The sequence below is a fragment of the Vidua macroura genome, chromosome 1, assembly GCF_024509145.1.
Source record: "Vidua macroura isolate BioBank_ID:100142 chromosome 1, ASM2450914v1, whole genome shotgun sequence".
NCBI lineage: Eukaryota > Metazoa > Chordata > Aves > Passeriformes > Viduidae > Vidua > Vidua macroura.
The window spans coordinates 89,269,329-89,288,606 of record NC_071571.1 but is presented as its reverse complement, the minus strand read 5'-3'; the positions used below and the strand labels follow the sequence as shown (position 1 = coordinate 89,288,606).

General features: G+C 37.2%; 1 protein-coding gene across 1 annotated transcript in view; it reads left to right on the top strand.

Annotated features, from left to right (window-relative positions):
- Positions 1-19,278, top strand: part of MOCOS (molybdenum cofactor sulfurase) — a 212,421-nt gene that overhangs the window by 109,457 nt on the left and 83,686 nt on the right. Inside the window, exon 5 of the mRNA XM_053993714.1 lies at positions 15,067-15,143. Coding sequence (XP_053849689.1) covers positions 15,067-15,143 — 77 coding nt within the window. The remainder of the gene's footprint in view (positions 1-15,066; positions 15,144-19,278) is intronic.

Here is a 19,278-nt window from a genome sequence, read left to right as displayed (position 1 = left end):
TATCCTTTGGATTTCTCATTAGCTTTACAACATGTCTAGATTATTTAATTATTATGTTTCAGCTCGTAGATGACATAAGATTTAAGAGCTTTTGCTGGGCTTTAGCTAGTTGTCGCTACATTTTGCCTGAAGCTGCTTTTGTATAAAATAATCTTTCCATAGTTAACATTCAGGGTACTCTGCAGAGCATCTTAAGAAGACTTAAATGCTAAATAACTGTCACATAGCAAGCCTTAGTATTATTGCACTAAATTACATTGCAAGCAGTGTGATAAACAACATCATAATACTTTGACACATTCATCATTAATTATAACTGAAATCTAATCTCAACTGGATTTTTTTCAGTAATTATAACCAGTAAAGCAAACATTAACATACACGGGGAAGGGAGGGTGAAGACGAGAAGTCTTCTGAAGGCATAGCTGATATATCAAAATACTGAATGGGCTGACAGTCTTATTAGGTTTTTATATGGGGTTTTCTACATATATTAAGAGATTAAAAATCTGAAATACATTTGGAATTCATTATGTGAATAATCATTTTGAAGGCAAAACTTTTCAGAGACCTACTGGTTATGTCATTTTAAGGTGACATATGACATTCCAGATTTCTACTGTCTTACATAGAAGACTAGTGTTGAACTAAATTTTAAATCAGGGATCCTTCTGATCACCGAACATACTGTCTGGGTGGTATTTCAGCCTTCATACTATTAATTTTCCTGTATTTTCCTAAAAAATGTATATTGTATTTTTGAATGGCATTTCTATGTACCTTTTCTCTCCAAATTCACATTTATTTTCCACTGCAGAACTTTCTGCCTTTGGGGAGCTCCCATTCTGCTGAAAACTCTTTTCCTATCTGTGAAAACTCTTTTCCTTTGTACTGGGCAATCTGGGAGTCTGAAAGCCAAGCTGAGGGCAGCAATGTTTTGTGCTGCTTCCCATTGTGCTGTGGTGCACCACCACAGCACCCTATTGGCCCAGTCAGAGCTCATGGCAGCTCAATAATGAATTTTTGCTCTCTTTGCTATCTTCTTAAGACTCTGTTTTAGGAAAGTACTTTATTACTTGTGTAGTACTAAGCTTACTTTGAAGTGTGATTATACCTTCCTCTGTATATTATGAATTCCCTGCATACAAAACTTCCTGCTTTCTACCATTTCCAGTGGTTAGCAAGTCTGAAGAGATGTACATTTTGTCAACTATACATACTCTATTTGGAGCAATGTCCCCTGGTTCTCCTATTGCATATTTCTACTCACACCAAATATCTTCACTGCCTATTATTTTACAAGCATCACTTACCTGGCTGCATGTCCCTGAAATATATATATGTTCTGCCTGAAAAATCAAACTAGTGGAAGAGGAAGTAGGTTCATTTCAGCCCTACTTAGTCTTTGGTTGTAAACGAACTATGAGAGGATTTTTTTTTCCATTGGTATTGTTACAGAAAACATACCTATTTTTCTCTGGTGGTAAGTGCAATTTGGTGAAACTTGCATGCAAAAATTTTCTCTTATACTTACCACAACACTGTCTATAGCATTTACAAAAACTTAATATATTTTTGTCCAGAAGAATTATAGACCAATGAGAGCTCAATTTTGAAAGTGCTTCTATTCATAAGAGGGAATCTATGACTTGCTGTATTGGTGCATGCTGAGTTTTTGAAATTAGTGATTTGTATTACAATGTCACTGTACAATTTTTCTTTCTTGATGATTCTTTTGTGTCTAGTATGATTGAAGCAGAGAAATTTCCTGTACTCTTAAGTGAAAAAGAAACATTAATGGAGGTGGGTATTCCCATGTTTACTGTGTTAACGTCATCTTATAAAATCATACAGCTGTCAAGATCACCTTTTACTTCTGTGATGATCAATCTAAATAAAATGATCTATTTATTCCTCACCACCATCACCAGAGACCCTCTTTATGGTAGCATAGGGAACTAGTCAATACACCATACTGGTGGAATCTGCACACAAATTTATAAGAAAAGAAGCCCTGTCAGTACGTGCATTTCTTTTGCTCTTGTCTCAGTAGTCTCTTACACAACTGATGTTGAGCAAGATGGTGTCACCCTAATTTCATTTCAAATGGAACTGACTTGGTCACAGGAAAATCATCAAGAGGGATGACTCCAGGATTTTCAGGGGTTCCCAAAGTAACAAACTTGTGCATTTGTGTTATTTTTATATTCAGTTTCAGAAAGTGAGTTGCTATTTTGACATTTTCTTTTTTTTTTGATTCTTGGAGGGGGGCAAAAAACTTTGTGGGTCATGTAATCAACCTATTTGTGGTCAAAGACACCCACACTATATAATCCCCTCTTTATACTGAGCTTGTGTGCAGAATGAGAGGGATACCTTTTGGACAGGGAAAGGAGGATATGTTGGCTTTGGTTTGTTCCTGCCTCTTATGTTGGGATGTTGGGAAATGGTTCTGTAATCTCATGTCTTGGATGTTTCAATTTGCAGTCTATACTACTTTGTGGTCAGTTTGGTCATTTATCTGCATTTTGTCCTGTAGCTGTTTTTCCTTCCTGGTTATTACCCACCTTTTCCATCTTTAGATCTACCAAGCAGTTGTACATAGATTTGGATTTCCTTACTAAATGAACCAAACACTTTCTAAGATGCGCTTTCCTTTTATCTGTTCATCATATACAGCCTGCACAGAAAATCTTATCAAACCTCCATTAATGGTGTTCTTATTTTTCTATCTGTAAGTCCTAGCATGTTTTCCTGTTTGTCATCCTGATGGCTAATAGCTGATCTGATAGACTGGTAAATCTAATATTTTGGATGGCAGTCCTCCAGTTCATGGCAGAAGTTAATGTCAGTAATCCCTAAGTGCATAATAGGGCTTATGCATGATGATGTACTTATCATACATTATAGCATAATATACATTTAATCTCATTTCTGTTTGTAGGGTTTTCAACATTATCTGTTTCCTACTGCACACTTTATACAGCCCCATCTCCAGCACTGAGTCTGGAGACTGTCACTTCAGTGGCCCATTTTATCTTCACATTCCTACCTTATATGCCAGGATCATGACTGAGACTACTAAAAGAGAATCTTGTCCCAAAGCCAGTGCTCAAGGAATTAAATGGAAAACCTTTTCCAAGCATAATAGTACTCCTTTCAGCACAACTGTTACACTCATCTAATATTCTTTGTTCTATAGTTTGTCATATGACACTAGAGGTAATATTTTACTGAAATCCAGATAAATTAGTTCTTCATTTTCTTTGCCTAAAAAAATAATGTGCTTTTTAAATGGCAGCCTCTCTGGGATTGATTTTCCATTGGCACAATCCATGATACATTTGAGCATGCTTTTATTTACTCATTGAATTGTGCTTTCATTCAGAACTTGTTTTCAGAATGTACATAACACTGAGTTCAAGCTAACAGATGTGTTCTTCCCTGGATAGCTCTTGTTTCCCTTTCTTCAGGAGAAATACTGTGTTTTCTGGTTTCCATTCTTGGTTTGAAAAATTTGCTTACTGGCCTGTGTTATTTATCTTACAATTTCTTACAATTCTGGGACATAGTTCATCTGTCTGCCTGTGTTCAACTACATTAAAAGCTTTGAAATGAGTTTCCACACCAGTTGCAATAACTTCAGTTTTGATACTTTCCACACACTTTCAGCCATGAGTCGCCCTCTCCAGACCTGTTTTTCATCAGTTAAAATCGGAGTCAAGTACTCAGGTAGTTTTCAGACTTTTCCACCAGCTCTTTGCTTCTTGAATAACAATCATAATACTTTTTATTTATATTCTTTTTTTTTTTTTATATTGATATGTGATTATATATCCTTAATATTTTCCATTGTTTGTATATAAAGAATAGTTCCCTGTATAGTTAGATTTGTTTTGTCAGGATTGGCTCCCGGGAATTCTCACTTTATCCCTGTTCTTTCTGTTTTTCCAGCAGTAGCTTCCTTACCTGAGCAGCACTTCTTCTGATTTCATGTAATCATTAATAAGAAGTACTAACATTTCTCATAGGAGGTTTTTTTTTTTTTTTAAGTGCAGGTTATTACTGGAGGCTTTCTCTAAAAGTTCATTTTCTTTATTTCTTTCATACTTTTGGGATCCATATATTTTTTAACCTCAACTTCAAGTAATTTTAAGTCTCCTCTTTATCTAAGTATTTGATGATTTCAGTTCAGTTTTCCTGACCAAGTAGCTTCATTAATGTCTCATTTTATCCCAGTCACATTCAAAATCTCATTTGAGGTTATTTATCCATCTGTGACATGTAAACTTGTAATTCCTCTGACCAGGTTTTCAATCAGTTGCCTATTCTGTATTGTATAACTGTTTGTAAAAGCCATAATTATTTTATTTGTAAAAGGTTTTGTTTGGGTTTGTTATCTTGGTTTTGCTTGAAGAAAAACTAAAGTTATTTTATTTCTGTGAGAGTGATAGAAAAGTATGTGTTGGACCCCAAAACTTTTTTTTTCATACATAGCTAGATAGCTTATAGCAAAATCCTAGCAACTAGTTCTTCTTGTTTTGAACATCTCACCAAAGGCATTTCAATTCAAAACATTTCAGTTTTCTTCATCACTGTCTCTCCTATATTTATGTGTGTTTTCTTTAGCATGATTTCTGTTTGTGATTGTTTTTCTACCACATACTTGTAAAGTAGTGTCCTAGAGTGTCTCTAATTCCTCCATTTTGTTGCCCATGTACTTTGTCTTAGCATATAAACATCTCTGCTTTTTTTACCCACTCATAATCCTGTTTTCTATTTGGGTGATAGCTGGGATGATATTGCTTACATAACAAATGCTTCTATGAATATTAAGGTTTTTATTTTTCTGTTGATGCACACACTCCTAACCCTCTGCTGTTCCTTTACCCTGTTGTTTCCTCAGCTGCATGACTCATGCTTTTTTCTGTCAAAGTCAGGGAGAGGAGTCATCTCCCTGGGCTCCCTACTTCAAGCATCAGCAATGCCTGGTAGCATGCCAGAATTTTCTTGACTTCTTGAAGGAATTGTTAGTTCAGATGATCCTTTCTTCTGATTAGGATTTCCAGAACTCCCTGCAGTTGCTGACCTTATCAGTCCAGGTCCAGGACAGCTTTGATTATATGAGGACATGAAATTCCTGGGGTCTCCATCACTGCACTCCTGTTGAAGAGGAGAGGCAGTTGCATGGAAAGGGTTCTTGGCTTTCTGCAGTATAAGCTGCAAACTACTTCAAAGTGAGAAATTAGGACTACTTGCTAATTCAGTATTGCTGCTGTGAATTCAATTTTCTGGAAATTGGTAGCTCCCAATACCCAGTCCATGCTTGGAAAATCAGTTAGAGTTGGTCCTTGGAAAGCAAAGTTGCTTACTTCTTCAACTTCCCAGTCTTCATCACTGTTGACCTCACAAGGTAGCATGAGGTATTAGCAAGCCTCATAACAACGCTGAAAAATAAAAAAGCATTGGAAGAAATCTGCATATTATAGTCCCAAGGTGGAAAACTAGCTTTACAATTTAAATACAATTTTAAATTTTTTTCAAGCATAAAAGAGGTGCAGAAGCCGTAAGGGTATTTCCTTGTGAAAGTCTTAGTTGATTGTATCCCCTAGGCATAAAAAGGCTACTCATATACCTTAGAATGTTTTATTAGCTAAAGTCTTCCTTGTATTTGTCTTGTCCCATTCTTCTTTGATGATTTTACTGTTACCACAAAGGTCTCAAAATGCAAACTAGCTAATAAGACCTTATTCTGAACCTAAGCTGTTTCATAGCAGTAATTTAATAATGCCAGTTCTGTCAAGCTGCCAGCCTTTCTGGATACAGTGTTGTTTCTACATATATCATACATTAAACTGAATTTAGCTGATTAGTGCTCACTTGTTAGTACTTGTAGCTGGTGTATGCCACCAACTACAATAATTTCACATACATGCATGTTCACATCAGAAGTAAAAGACAAAAACACTGATAACATTATATTTTTGCTGACACCTATGAAATATTCAGCACATTCATCAAAGCTTCTGAAATCCACTTAACACTCATTCCAGTTTATAAAAATGAAAATTATTTCCTGCTCGTATCTGAGTTAGTCCAGCACCTCCAAGTCCACCACTGAACCATGTCACTCCATGCCACATCTTGACAGTTTTTAAATACCAGGGATGGTGACTCCGCTGCTTCCCTGAGCAGCCTGTGCCAAAGCTTGATAACCCATTCAGTGAAGAGATTTTTCCTAATATCCAATCAAAACTTCCCATTGTGCAACTAGAGGCTGTTTCCTCTTGTCCTATTGTTTGTTACTTGGGAGAAGAGACTGACCTCCACCTGGCCACACCCTCCTTTCAAATAAGCTGTAAAGAGCAGTCAGGTTCCCCAAAACCTCCTTTTCTCCAGGCTAAACAATCCCTGCTCCCACCCTGTCCCACTGGGCAACTTTCCAGCCACTCTGCCCTCAGCCTGTAGTGCTGCCTGGATTTGTTGTGACCCAAGCACAGGACTCAGTTCTTCACTCTGTTAAATCTTGTACAATTGGCCTGTCCAGATCCCTCACATTCATGAGCATACATTGGGCCTCTGTCTTACAGACGGTAGCAGCATTTGAAATTCTTTAAGTTAGTTTTTGGGTTGCCATGCAAGAAGAGCACATCTTTCCCAAATGGTGGCTCAACACAGAGTGGTTTAACGTGATGGTCCTAATTCACAGCTCTGAATGCATTCTCGTCATCTTGGGTATACATATGTCTGTGAAAATTACCTCTGGAAAGAATTTTTTTGCTAAAGAAAGAAGCTTTTTGGATGACATCAGAGAAGTCTTTTCACACACCCACTCATACCTATTACTGATAAGTAATTAGTAACACACCCCCCAACTGAGGAAATAAAATGCTCTGAGGTCTTGCTGAACTCACTTTTATCTGTAGTGGAAATAAAGTTCATGCATTGCAGCAACCCCTTCTTCAAGGCACAGACCTTTGTGTAGAATGGAGACCACCCACTGGAAAGCACTCATAGGGATTTTTCTCCATTATCTGAGGATAAGTTACTGCTAACCTTTTCCGAGGTCATTGCTCTGGGCCTGCCTCACTGGCACGCTCGATTAGACAGTGATATTTTTAGGTGTAGGTGTTTAAGGCTGAATTAATGTTCAAGTAGATCCCTTTTTGTCTCCAATTTTTAACTGATACTTCAATTTAAATCTTTAGCAGTTAATTACAAAGTTATTCTTTATCCCAAATGTACCTGTTTAAGGACGGAAGATTACATCTCAATCTTCAGGAAATAAACAAATCTGTTTATACTGAAAAATTATTACAGCTGGTCAGATTATTGCCTATGAAAAATTTACTTCCAGAATGTATTTCATCCTTTCCTTCCTCTTAAGGAGATAATCAAAGAAAGAGCTTTGAATTTTTATTAATGATTCATTACTCATAGCTGATCAGTGAACAGTTTATGCAAATACACTTTACAAATTGCTCACTTTAACTATTACTTGGGGTTATGTGTGGATATTACTTTCCCATGGGAAGCAGAGGTGTGAACATTTGGATTATTGATATATAATTATGGGAGTATAATGCATATCAAATGTTAAATACTCAGACAGATACAGAAATCATTTGCAATACGCCTGCTCACACTGAATTGCACCTTAATGGGGTTCTTGTTGACATTAATAAGTTACAAGTCAAGATGAATGAGTATAAATTGCTAGCTAACAAGCTGATAGTTGAACATATTATTCTTTGAGGGTAGTTAACTAGCAGGCCTCATGTTCCTAAAGACTTAAATTTAATATACCTCAAGGAAATATCTCTTTGTATCCAATTTAAAAGAGAAAGATTATTTTTGTTTCTCCCTCTCTGCCAAAGTAATGCAATGAAAATATATTGGCCTATTTTATGAATTTGGAAGGGAACTTTTGGCTTGTGATGTGCAGTGTGTTGGTTGTTTTGTGACCAATGATTTCTAGTAGGGGAAAAAGAAAGTAGTTTTGTCATTACTTTACTTTGGAGGGTCCTTGTAGGGGTTGGCGGGGGGGAGTATGTTATCCCTGAGATATAATTTATCCATTGTTTCAGAGCTCTGAGGAGTTGATAATCTACAAAATCACAGTGTGTTGCTCAGGCCAATTTGAATAACAGGCTTAAGGATTGCTAATCTTTTCAGTGCAAATGGGGAAGATTTTTCTACATATATATAGTGAGAAAAGTTACCAGCTAGGAGTTTATCAAATTGTGCATAAGGGAGAGATGCACAGAGACATTTGAAAAATAAAAATGGATTGATTTATTAATTCAATTTTCTCCTCCACAATTGGCTGGTTTTAGGGCACTGGATCTCCTTTCATTGTATGAGAAAAAAAATCACTGTTCATGATTGTGTAATGTGCCATGAACAGAGGTAAAAAGGAGTTGCTGAACTGGTGAGATAGGTGTATTATTCAGAGGTCTAACATTTATTACTGCCCTCCTACCATTTAAATTCTTGGCTTTCTGTAGTATGCTCCTGTGCAGACAATTACACAAATGTTAGATAATTATGAAAGAATGGTTTAATGGTAGCATATGTGTCGGTAACAAGAGGCTACCTCCTAATTTTATTTACTTGCTTCAATGGCATTCACTGTGTGAAACAAAGATATTTAGTCAAAATGGAGTGTGTACCTGAGGTTAGTTGTCTGTGGAACATATCACGTTCCAAAGATTTTACTAGTAGAGGATCAAAAAGCCCACAGACACGTGCTTGGTCTTGGGAGATGCTGCCTTAAAGTTCAGCTCTTGGTGTTAATGTGACCAGGATTTCCCCTAGTTAAGAAAGTGACTAATACGGTCATCCACCAAATTGCTAAAAATTAAGAGTATCACCTGTGGGAGACAAAACCAGGCAAAGCAAATCCTGTCCTCTGGAGACACACAAATACCCTGGAAAAGTACCTGAGAACTTTGTCTCGGGAGGAGTTGATAAAAGTTCTATAGAGCAGAGCAGGGCTCTAAAGGTTTTGTAGCCTAGTAATGATGTATTTTGAATCAAAGAAAAGCAAAACAAATATCGGTCCTTCTGCAAATGTTGGGTTTTGATGTTGGAAAGCAGTGAGACCAATTAAAATCTGTTCCCCTGCTAATATCAGAGATGGCAATTACTAACCTAAGCACATGAATATAACTGAAAACAGTCTGTTCCTACAGCCATGAGCTTCATGCTGTATACCCTTGGTGCTGTTGTAATTCCAGAAAATGTTGCTTTAGAATAAATATGAAAATATATAAATTGTAAAAATTGAATTTGCCAGGACAGATGTTTCATGTGGTGATGATATGGATTATCTCTAGGAGCTGAAAAATAGCGTCTGAATGAACTACTTTTAAATGCATACCAAGAATCTCTCTGTATTGTTGTATTTTTTAATTAGATGAAAATAAATGAATTGAAAAGATGAAAGGAACTCATGTAGCATCTCACTTCAAAGGGCAGCTCCACTCTTGAGGAATGTTTAAAAAAAAAAAGAAAAATAAAAATTAAAAAAAAAAAAAAAGCAGCTTATTCAAGAAATATGCATTCTCTGTGGTTTGGTTTCTCTTTTACCTGCTTTAGAAATTTGGCAATGACTTCTGTTCATTTGACCTAAATGGAGTCATTACCCCTGTGTAAGGGAGAGTGGCAGCTGGCTGACAGTGATGTTCCCCCTGTGCTCCTTCGTTGCACTTTGCATTGACTCAGCAATGCTCTCAAATGAGCAGGATTCTTTTTGACCTTGTGAGGGGATTTTTATCAAAGTTTCAGTGCTCTGGCCTGTGCTCTGGATAGGAACTGCACATATGGAAATGTTCCTTAGCTGCCTCCCAAGGTGAGAACTAGAACACCCAACTACCAAGTGTATACATATCAGTGCATGCAGCCTGGGAAACAGACAGGAGGAGCTGGAACTCAGTGCCCAGTCAGAAAGTTATGATATTGTAGGAATAACTTAAACATGGTGGGACATCTGGCGTGAGCAGAGGGTTGTAATAGGTTAAAGACTCTTTCATAAAGACAGGCAGGGAAGAAGAGGAGGAGGAGTCTCACTCTAAGTTAAAGAGAGCCTTGAATGGACAGAAGTCAAGTACAGTGATTATAGAAGCCTTATCTAATGCCTCTGAGATCACAGGTGTAATCTCCAAGGAGGATCTTACAGGAGGCATCTGCTATTGACCTCCAAACCAAGGCAGTAAGGCCAACAAAGCAATATTTGGGTCACCTAAGCAAGCTTCAAATCACCAAGAACCCTGTTCTTATGGGTGAATTTAACACCCTAAACATTTATTGAAGTACAAACAATAGCTAACATATCATTTCTCAAGTTTTGGAAATGTGTGAAGAACCACTTCCTTATACATGTGTTAGCTGTGCCTGCCAGGAAAGAGGCGCTGCTTGATTTGCTGCACGCAAACCAAGTAAAACAGCTTTCATTTATATCTTGGTTAGCAATTGTTTTGTGATCACAATATTGTGGAGTTTGGGATCTTGCTGAGCATGCTGAAAGTGACTAGTAAGAGAAGTGGTTTAGATTTTAGAAAGGAAACCTTATCACCATATTCCAGTATTTAAAGTGTGGCTACAAAGAAGATGGAAACTCCTTTTTGTTCAAGGAGTCACATGGGAAATATGGGGGTTAATGAGTTACTCCTGAGGAGATTCTGACTGGACATTCCCAATGAAAACAATCAGGCATTGGAATAATCTGCTCAGGGAAGTGGTGGATTCCCTAGCACTGCACACTTTTAAGATTTAGCTGCACAAGATGTGCCATCTTGTCTAGATCATGTTTTTGCAAAGAAAGATTGCACCAGATGATTCTTGAGGTTCCCTCTAACATGGGATTCCCTGTAACTATTCATAGAATGCTATGAATCTGTGATTCTGTGCACAGATAGAATTTCTGTGCATCTGAATTTGCTTTATCTGCACAAATGAATTGAACAAAAAACCCAAAACCAAAAAAAAACCCATCAAACAACTCAATCCCTCATCTGCCTGCTAAACAAGTTAGCATTCCCAATCTAGCAGCAGATGCTTCCACCCAAAACCCCTGAAAGGCATCCCTTGTATACTTTTTCTATTCAGAACAGCTTATGTTATGAAAGGTATTTCACCACCTCATCATTGGTTGATTGGTCTTGAGGAAATTTCTGAAGTTTTGACTTAAATCAGTGCTGTCCAATTCCAGGGTAATATTTTTGCTTTTCACCAAATTTCCTCTAACTCCTATTTTCAAACACGAAGGGGTTTTTTTAGCCCTTCAGCACTTTATTTCAAATCACATCTGTCCAGGCCAGTATTCTTGTCATCATATTTCTGTGTAAAGGTGACCTGTCTAAGGGCAGGATGAATTGAAGCTGCCCAAGATGTCACAGTTTCCTTCTATGTTTCAGTTGTCCTGAAGTGTGTGATGGTGACTTTAGAAAATATCATTTATATGCAGAAGTGTAACAGAGAAGTGTCATAAGAACCAGTTGAATAAAGATTCAAAGACTAGCCCATCTCCGTCCCTAGGAAGATCCTAAAGGCAGGACTGCTCACTGTAAAGCAATACTTTTCTCTTGTGACTCAAAGATTTTTGCTTCTAAAAGCAGAGTTTTTGTGTGACTTAGAAAGGGAGAGCAGCTCATCAGCTTCATAACTCCTGGACAGATATTAGACATGCTTCTGTGTTCTTTGTTATGCCATGAGTTGCTTAGTCAGTTTGTCAGATAGCAATTGGATGTGAAATGCTATTAGCGCTTCACAAACACAATCAGCTAAGCAACTGAGCTCATCCCAGACATGATTAAGTGAGATCAATTATAATAAGAACTAGATAAGAGAGGTAAGCTTCTTGTTCCTTGGGTTGGTATTCCTCAGTATTAGCCTTTGTAAGTATCCTTTATACATCATCAGCTGCAAAATCTTGATTACTTCAGGAAGTGGCTTCTAGACCAGCATTCAAATGAACTTCATCCTGAACTGATTATTCCAATACTGCAACTGCCACTGAGTGGGGAAACACTCAGTGCATCAATTGCACCAAACAGAAAAATAGCCATTGAGGCCAATGTTTTGCAATTCAAGGAGCATGTTTCCTCTCAATCTTAAATATGGTTAAATATTCTGAGGGAGGGCTCTTTTTGTCCCAAGAAGGAAATAGCTGCCCTTCATAGCATCATGTTTTGCCGTGGTACTATTGCTATAGCACTTAAGGCTTAATGCGCTAAATATCAGAATTGATGCATTATTCCTGAAAATTTTAACATGAAATTGAACACCAGGTATTCACTAAATCTGAAGGATATATGAGAGTCAAGTGCACTGGAAGTAGTGCAAATATATATATTACAGGAATAACAACATATTTGTGCTTTGTTAATCAGAACAGGAAAGCTGGTAATGTAGGAATAGAGGGGGCCATATGAACAAACAAAATAGAAGAGAGGAATGTTGCAAAATAGCCCATGTCTAAATTGTAGAGGGAGAGACTTGTCCATATCTTTGAGTAGATATTTTTGGCATTATTTTCATTTCTTTTGTGGCTTCTGGTTCTTGCTATGGAGCTCCCAGGAGGTAATTTTTTTTTTTTTAATACAGAAAGACTAAATGCAGGATGCATATCATGCCACAATTGGCCTGTTCTGGAGCATAAGGTTTGACCAAAAACCCACAACTCTGTTTAGTTGCATTTTTTTTTTTTAATTTGAGTGAAGATTCATAAGCTCTGAACTATTTTCATAAAAATATTTACAATCTTAGAAGAGTGACATGGTCCATGTATATCTCCTATTGTGTTGCATTGCTGTTGTCTGCTTAGTTAGTAATCAAATCTGATAAACAGAAATATAATGGCCTCCCTTTTGCTATGGATAGGATTCAGATGTCTTTGACAATCTAGGCTGGCACCTTTCTTGCCCTTTCAAGTGCTTTTATCATTATCATAGTGATAAAATTGTTTGGGATTGTGCAGTCTCCTTGATGGGCTCAGTGCCAGTGTCTCTGCTCTGGTCCAGTTCGCAGTGTTTGCTTTGCTGGCCACTGTGAGTAACTGAGCAGAGCAGGTCAGTTCGTCCTCACGGATCCTCTCTGTAATCTCTCCTTGGCAGACATGTGGGACCCCTGTGACCTTTTCTGCAACCAGTGCAAAAGGTTTCTGTACTCAATTCTGAAACAACTGTTAGCCTCTGCCTTATCTTTTCTTCCTCATCCTCCCACATTTTTCATGGCTTTTTTGATAGAGTAATGCTTCCCTCAGATACTGGTCCACAGGTCTGTGAAAATATTCCTGGTGTTAAGTCTCTTTCAAATCACAAATGGCCATTTTGCATTTCATCACTGACAACCAGCAAGATTTTTCCTCTAAAATTCAAGATCAATTATTAATAATTAGTAGGGAAGATTCAGGAATTCTTGGGATGGATTCTTTGGCCTATGCTATATTAAAATATGTGAACATAAGTGGTCTCTTTTGGACCATTCATCTTTGTAGCAGTGCACCACTTTTCTCTTATCATGTGGTTTGTTTTATAATTATTTTCTGCCTCTATCTTCTTTCATTGCAGCTTAACATATTATCATATATACACAATACTGTTGCATTTTTCTTTTGTGTGGACTTTTACCAAAGATTTTTGGAAGGTTAGTATGTTCTTCAGCTGATGATGCCACCTGCAGTGTTGAAAATATTTGATAACTATCAAAAAATAAAATAGAAAGTAGGAAAAGTTATTATAGAAATGAGAGTTATTATGTTATTCTATTGATGTTTATTTTATTAAAGAAAAAGCATTTGATATATGTAATTTTTAAACTTTGAGCCTTTTCACAAGACATACTTAATTGTGACACCAAAAGCTTTTAACATGCATTAGGAAAAAATATGCATCCAGGAGAAAAAAATGTAATTCCCTATTTTCTAGTCTAAAATGTGTATTCAAAGTATTTTTGCCCAAGAATGTGTGTCTTATGTTCCACCTTGTCCACTAATTCTTCAATGTAGATATCATCTGATCTTTCTGAGAAAGATCCAAGGAACACCAGGTCCCTCTGGAGGTCTCATCCTCACGGTTGAAGTTTAATTTTAAACTTGAACCATGAGATTTGGGGTGGGTTCATTTCCAGCATTAACTGTTACAGTTTTGGGCATAGCTCCTTCCTGAGAGACGCGCTGTGACCCCGGGTTCGGCTTTGCAAAGTGTTGAGTTCTGTACAGTTCTGACTTCATCAGTTGCATTATTCTCCATTCTTCTTTGTGGTGAAGCAAAATGAATGATTTCTCCTTAGAATTTCTTGTGGACTGTGGTGCACACAAAGCCTAAATGAAACATTTTGATGCTTCCCTGATGTCCCTTCTGCTCTCTTGAATACTTTTGTGCATCAGTTCCTGAGTACATTCTCACCTTGGAGTTTCACTTTCTCCTCTTGGACTGTGGGAATGGCTGCAGTAGTTCATAAAATACAATGGTTTTGCTTCTCTTTGGTGTTTCTTTTAAAATATTATGGTAGGGGATGCACCCCTCCCCCAATCCTTGTATAATGCTCTTGTTGCAGGTCAGTTAAAAATTAATTTCTAGGAGAAGCACACAGAGGGAGATTTTTTAGTGATCTCTTTGTCTGATTCCTCTTTGCACCAGATTACTGGAGCCTTCTAACTCAACTATGTAATTACATTGGGGGGTGGGGGGATGGACACAAGTCTCCACCTGTCTTCTCACTTATTCCCTAAATTCTCAGAAAGTAACTTAGGACTTTGTGACATTAGCTCATGACACATAACTGTTAACCGTTTCTTCAGTGTAGGTTAGGACGCAGTTACTCTGTGTAGGGGAAAATGATACCTTTCTATGTGCAACTGTTTATGTGAACCTCTATTGCTTTGAAGAACATATTTTTCTGTCACAGGACGCTAGAAGACTGGGAGATGAATCACTAAGGGAAGAGTTCCCATTCCACAAGTTAGGTTCACTGAATATAAAAATAGTAACTGTTAAAATAGATTTAAAATTGGTACCATAGCTGCATGTTTTATTTACTGCGCTCATTTATTCCATTCTTTAGGTTTGAAGATGGTACAGTCTCTTTTCTTGATATCATTGCTCTGAAGCATGGATTTGATGTTCTGGAAAAGCTCACAGGTCAGTTAATATAACTCTAATACTGAAGACTGCAGTTCCAAATCTGATCATATTTCTTATGGCTCTAGCTTAATTTTCTTTTCTGGTTTTGCTATCTATGTTCATCATTGTGAAGATGAGACTTACCAGTGTAACTGGCTTATTCACATGCTCCCTAGTGGATTATTCTGGCCTGGTTTGAAAGAAAAAAAATGGTCCAGACTGGTTCTGGATATGCCAGACTTGAGTACACGGAGCACTTCTCATCTGCCTCACACTCACAAAGATTCAATGGGAAAGTAATGCTAGAAAGTAGCTGAGTGACTCACACTGTTTGAGTCAACCTTTGAAGTCCTTGACATGGAGCTAATGCTGAAGTCCCAAAAAAAACTTCCAACTGATCTTCCAGCCAGAACCTGTATGTGAAGGGTGATACTCATGTGCCGTGAGAAGGCACAATCCCTCCAGGACAGACTGCTGCTTGTCTGGCTCAGCACCCCAAAAGCACAGCCTCACTGTGTTTGCTGCCATGGGTCAGGGACTCTCCTGAAAAGGGAAGATGACACCAGGGAAGCTTGCACCACAGGGCTGTGCAGATGTACCATGGCGTGTTTCCACATGTGGAATATGCCAGGTTAACAAAGGATGTTCCTGAAATGGGTTTCTTGATCAGGTATGTGTATTACTTAATGCGTAATGTCTGAACCTTCCTTCTCCAGTGCACTCTTCGATTTCCTATATAAAGTCGTAAAGTGCATCATGATGTAAAAGATGCCTGAGTCCAGAGAGACATTGGCTATGAACTTTTCAGCTTAGTGTAATTTCAGCTAGTGTCTGTGGAGGTTTATTGTCATGGTTTGTCTGAAGGATTCTGGTTTCTTCTTCCTCCCAGTGCAAGGCTTCTGTGAGGAGTATTCTGTTAGATGCTTCCGGTCCTGTTCATGTGGAAATCAATAACAGTTTTCATCCACATCAATAATCTGACTAAGCCCAGCAAGTAAGGATGTTTTATTTTATGTTGCTCAACATGGAGACCAGGGATCAGTAACCAAGCTTTAGTATATGTTCTTGTAGTACAGAATGCTTCTCAAAAATGTGCAACTTAAAAAAACACATTCACTTGTAAAGAGGGCTTTGGTTTAATGTGTAGGAGCATTGCCTGCCATGAAAGTGAGATTTTATGATAGCACTTCCTCTATTGCATTTCTCATCCATCTTAGCCTGTTATTGGTACCTATTTTAGCTAAACAATTGAAAAATCTCTTAATACTGGACTGAGGGGAACACTCAGCCCTGAATCTGAATAAAGTGGGTATCATTTAGATAGATAGTATCTATCTAACATGGTAGAAGAGAGGTATGAAAAAATAGTGTGTTGAGATCTTTCAGTTGTCAAAAATATGAACTGGCTCAAATTTCCATACTTAGAATTCTTTCACAAAGAATGAAAACAAAAAATTTAGGAATATTTATATTTTAAAAATTTTAAAACTTTTTTCCCACAGTGCTAAAATGTAGAAAGATGGGAAAACATAGACTGAAAGAGCAAACAAGAAGAAACCTATATGGAGGAGAAAATTGAAAAATTAAATAAAAACAAAAATAAATAATAAAATCAAATAATTAAATTTAAAAATAAAATAAAAATAAAAAAATAAATAAAAATGGTTTTGACAAATTTTAAATTGTAATTTTAATTGTAATTTTAAGACTTGAGCACTGCTGGTGTAGTCTAGGTACTTTAGTAGTCTCTAGTCAAATTCTGGAGTGCCACATAGAAAAGCGGAAGCACCAGCACTGCCTCTTTACAGATATAAGAGACTGGAGAAATCCATAGTGGAAGAAAAAATTGAATTCTGTAAAGGATTTTAATCACCACATGATCCAAGAATTTTCTGCAAAGTTGGGCTGGTCCTAGACCATTATCCATGACCAAAGATGAATTAAGCTTTTGTTCCAGATAAGAAGGATCTTTCAACATGTTCATGCTAAAACTTTTGTAATTATGCTTACATGTATGTGCATAAGTAGAAAAATTTCCATGTGATGTGTTTTTATTAATTAGAATTTAATCATACAGAAGGGAAATTTAAAAAGCCATTCAAAGGCGATAGTAGAATGTAGCCCGGCTATGGTCATGTTTGGGTTTTTTCCATCATAAAATGCATTTTTATGTGTCAACTTTTCAAAGCTGATGTGAAGAGTGGCTCAGCCCTATTAGGTCTCTTGGCTCTTCTGTGCTGGCTGTGAGACAAAGGTTTTGGGGGCCCTGCTCTTCAATTTGTATAGGCATTGAATGTTCCTGGCACAACTGATGCAACAAGAGATTCAGGGATTTGCAGCTGCCATTTCCTCTGACCATCCTTTTCTCCCCAGAATATCATCAACAAGGAGTTTTGCAGGTTATTTACTATCTGTCAAAGGCACAGTGTTCCTTTTGAACAGAGTTTATTAGCACTTCAGTGTATACAACAAAGCCGTTGCATGCTGTAGAAGCACTTCGTAATCCAGAGCAACTGCAGATTTGTTTTAAGCCTCTTTATGCATATTTCTTCCACTTCAACTGTCAGAGTTTTCAGTGGCAAAATGGACTGTCAAATGTGAATCACTTTCGAATCTCACTTTGCTACAGCTACTGGAGCATTTGCTTTGCACTCCCCAAACACAAACAGTGATTCTCATTCTGGGTTGGAAGTAGCCTAGAGTAGAAACAAGCAAAATAAACAAAGTGTTGTTGTTATTAATCGTGTCCTAATGTGTAATAAAAGCACTGCTGAAGTTCTTTGGGGATGTGCTGTAGCTGGATTATTCTGGTGTAATTATTGAAGATAGGGAAGAAAATTGCTAATGGAAAGTAACTCAGAGTTTTGGTGTTAGTGTTGTGAAACTACAGATCAGTTTCTGACTGATATCTTCCGCATACATCCTTGATCTGTCTCAACTTCTATTTAGAACAAGGTGTATTTCCTGCCAGAATTGCATAGTGATGTGCATATGTATTTAAACCATTCCCAGAGGTCTTACATCTATATGATTTTTAAACTTAGGGTTTATGGTATGTGTTTTTATTAGTAAATTTTCATCTGCTTTAAAAATGAAACCAAGGCACATCATTTGTGTCTTATTGTTATAAGGTTTACTTTCATAATAATGTCTATTCAGGAAACATTCATTCACTTCAGAAGAAAATATAATGTGTATGGGAAGAAATTTTAAAATGCAGACTAAGTCTCCTAAGAATGATGAATTGAAAGTTGTTTCTAATTCACTAGATGCTCGATTGGTTGTTACAGAGTAAAGGTTATTTTGGCTTTCATAAAAGCCAAAGTACCACAAAATAGCCAAAGCAAAATGTAGTGCAGGATGTTAAATGGTGATGGTAACTTAGTTTTTTAACTTGGTCTTTGGAACTTTTGTTTTGTTTTGCTCTTCTCCATCAAGGACTGGTTGCAGTTAGTGATGGGATGTTTGGCAGCCTTTATTTAATGGTACTGCACAGGTTCTCAAGTGTGTTGTGTTAAAACACCTAAGGTTTTATAAGACATCCAGTTTAGGGGCCAGAAAAAAAACAATGTTCTCCTAAGATTATCAGGGATTACTGGGATTTTTTTTTTTTGTGTAGGGTTTGTGGCTTCATCCTACTCTTGTCTGGTCACATCTAAAAGTTAGACCACTTTGCTTGTGTATTTTACTGCTTTTATCCTTAGTGCTGCTTTCATTCATAGTTTTAATGGATTTGGGGGTTCACTAATGTGAATACCAATTGTACAGTCTAAATACTTTGCAAGTGTGTGTATCTTTCTTTCTACATGAGGGACTATATAAGAAAGGTGGTTTTCCTGCCTTACATCAGATGGTTGCTCTAAGAAAAAACTAAGCCATGGCCTACTGATGAGTCAGAACCTCTATAGAAGAATTATCAGCACTTGTTCCCTTTTAGATTTGCAACATGAGATTGTGTTTCACTCTGAGGACTTTCACTTGTGTTTCATCTGTGTGGACACTGCTGAATGTTTCCATTTAAGTCAATGGGCCCATGAAAAGTCTAATATAATGGCTTGGGAGATAGGTGAGGAATTGGGATATTTGAGTTCCTTTCCTTGGTCACAAAATTTACTTGACATTTATTAAATCTTAAGGGGAGCAGGGAGTTAGG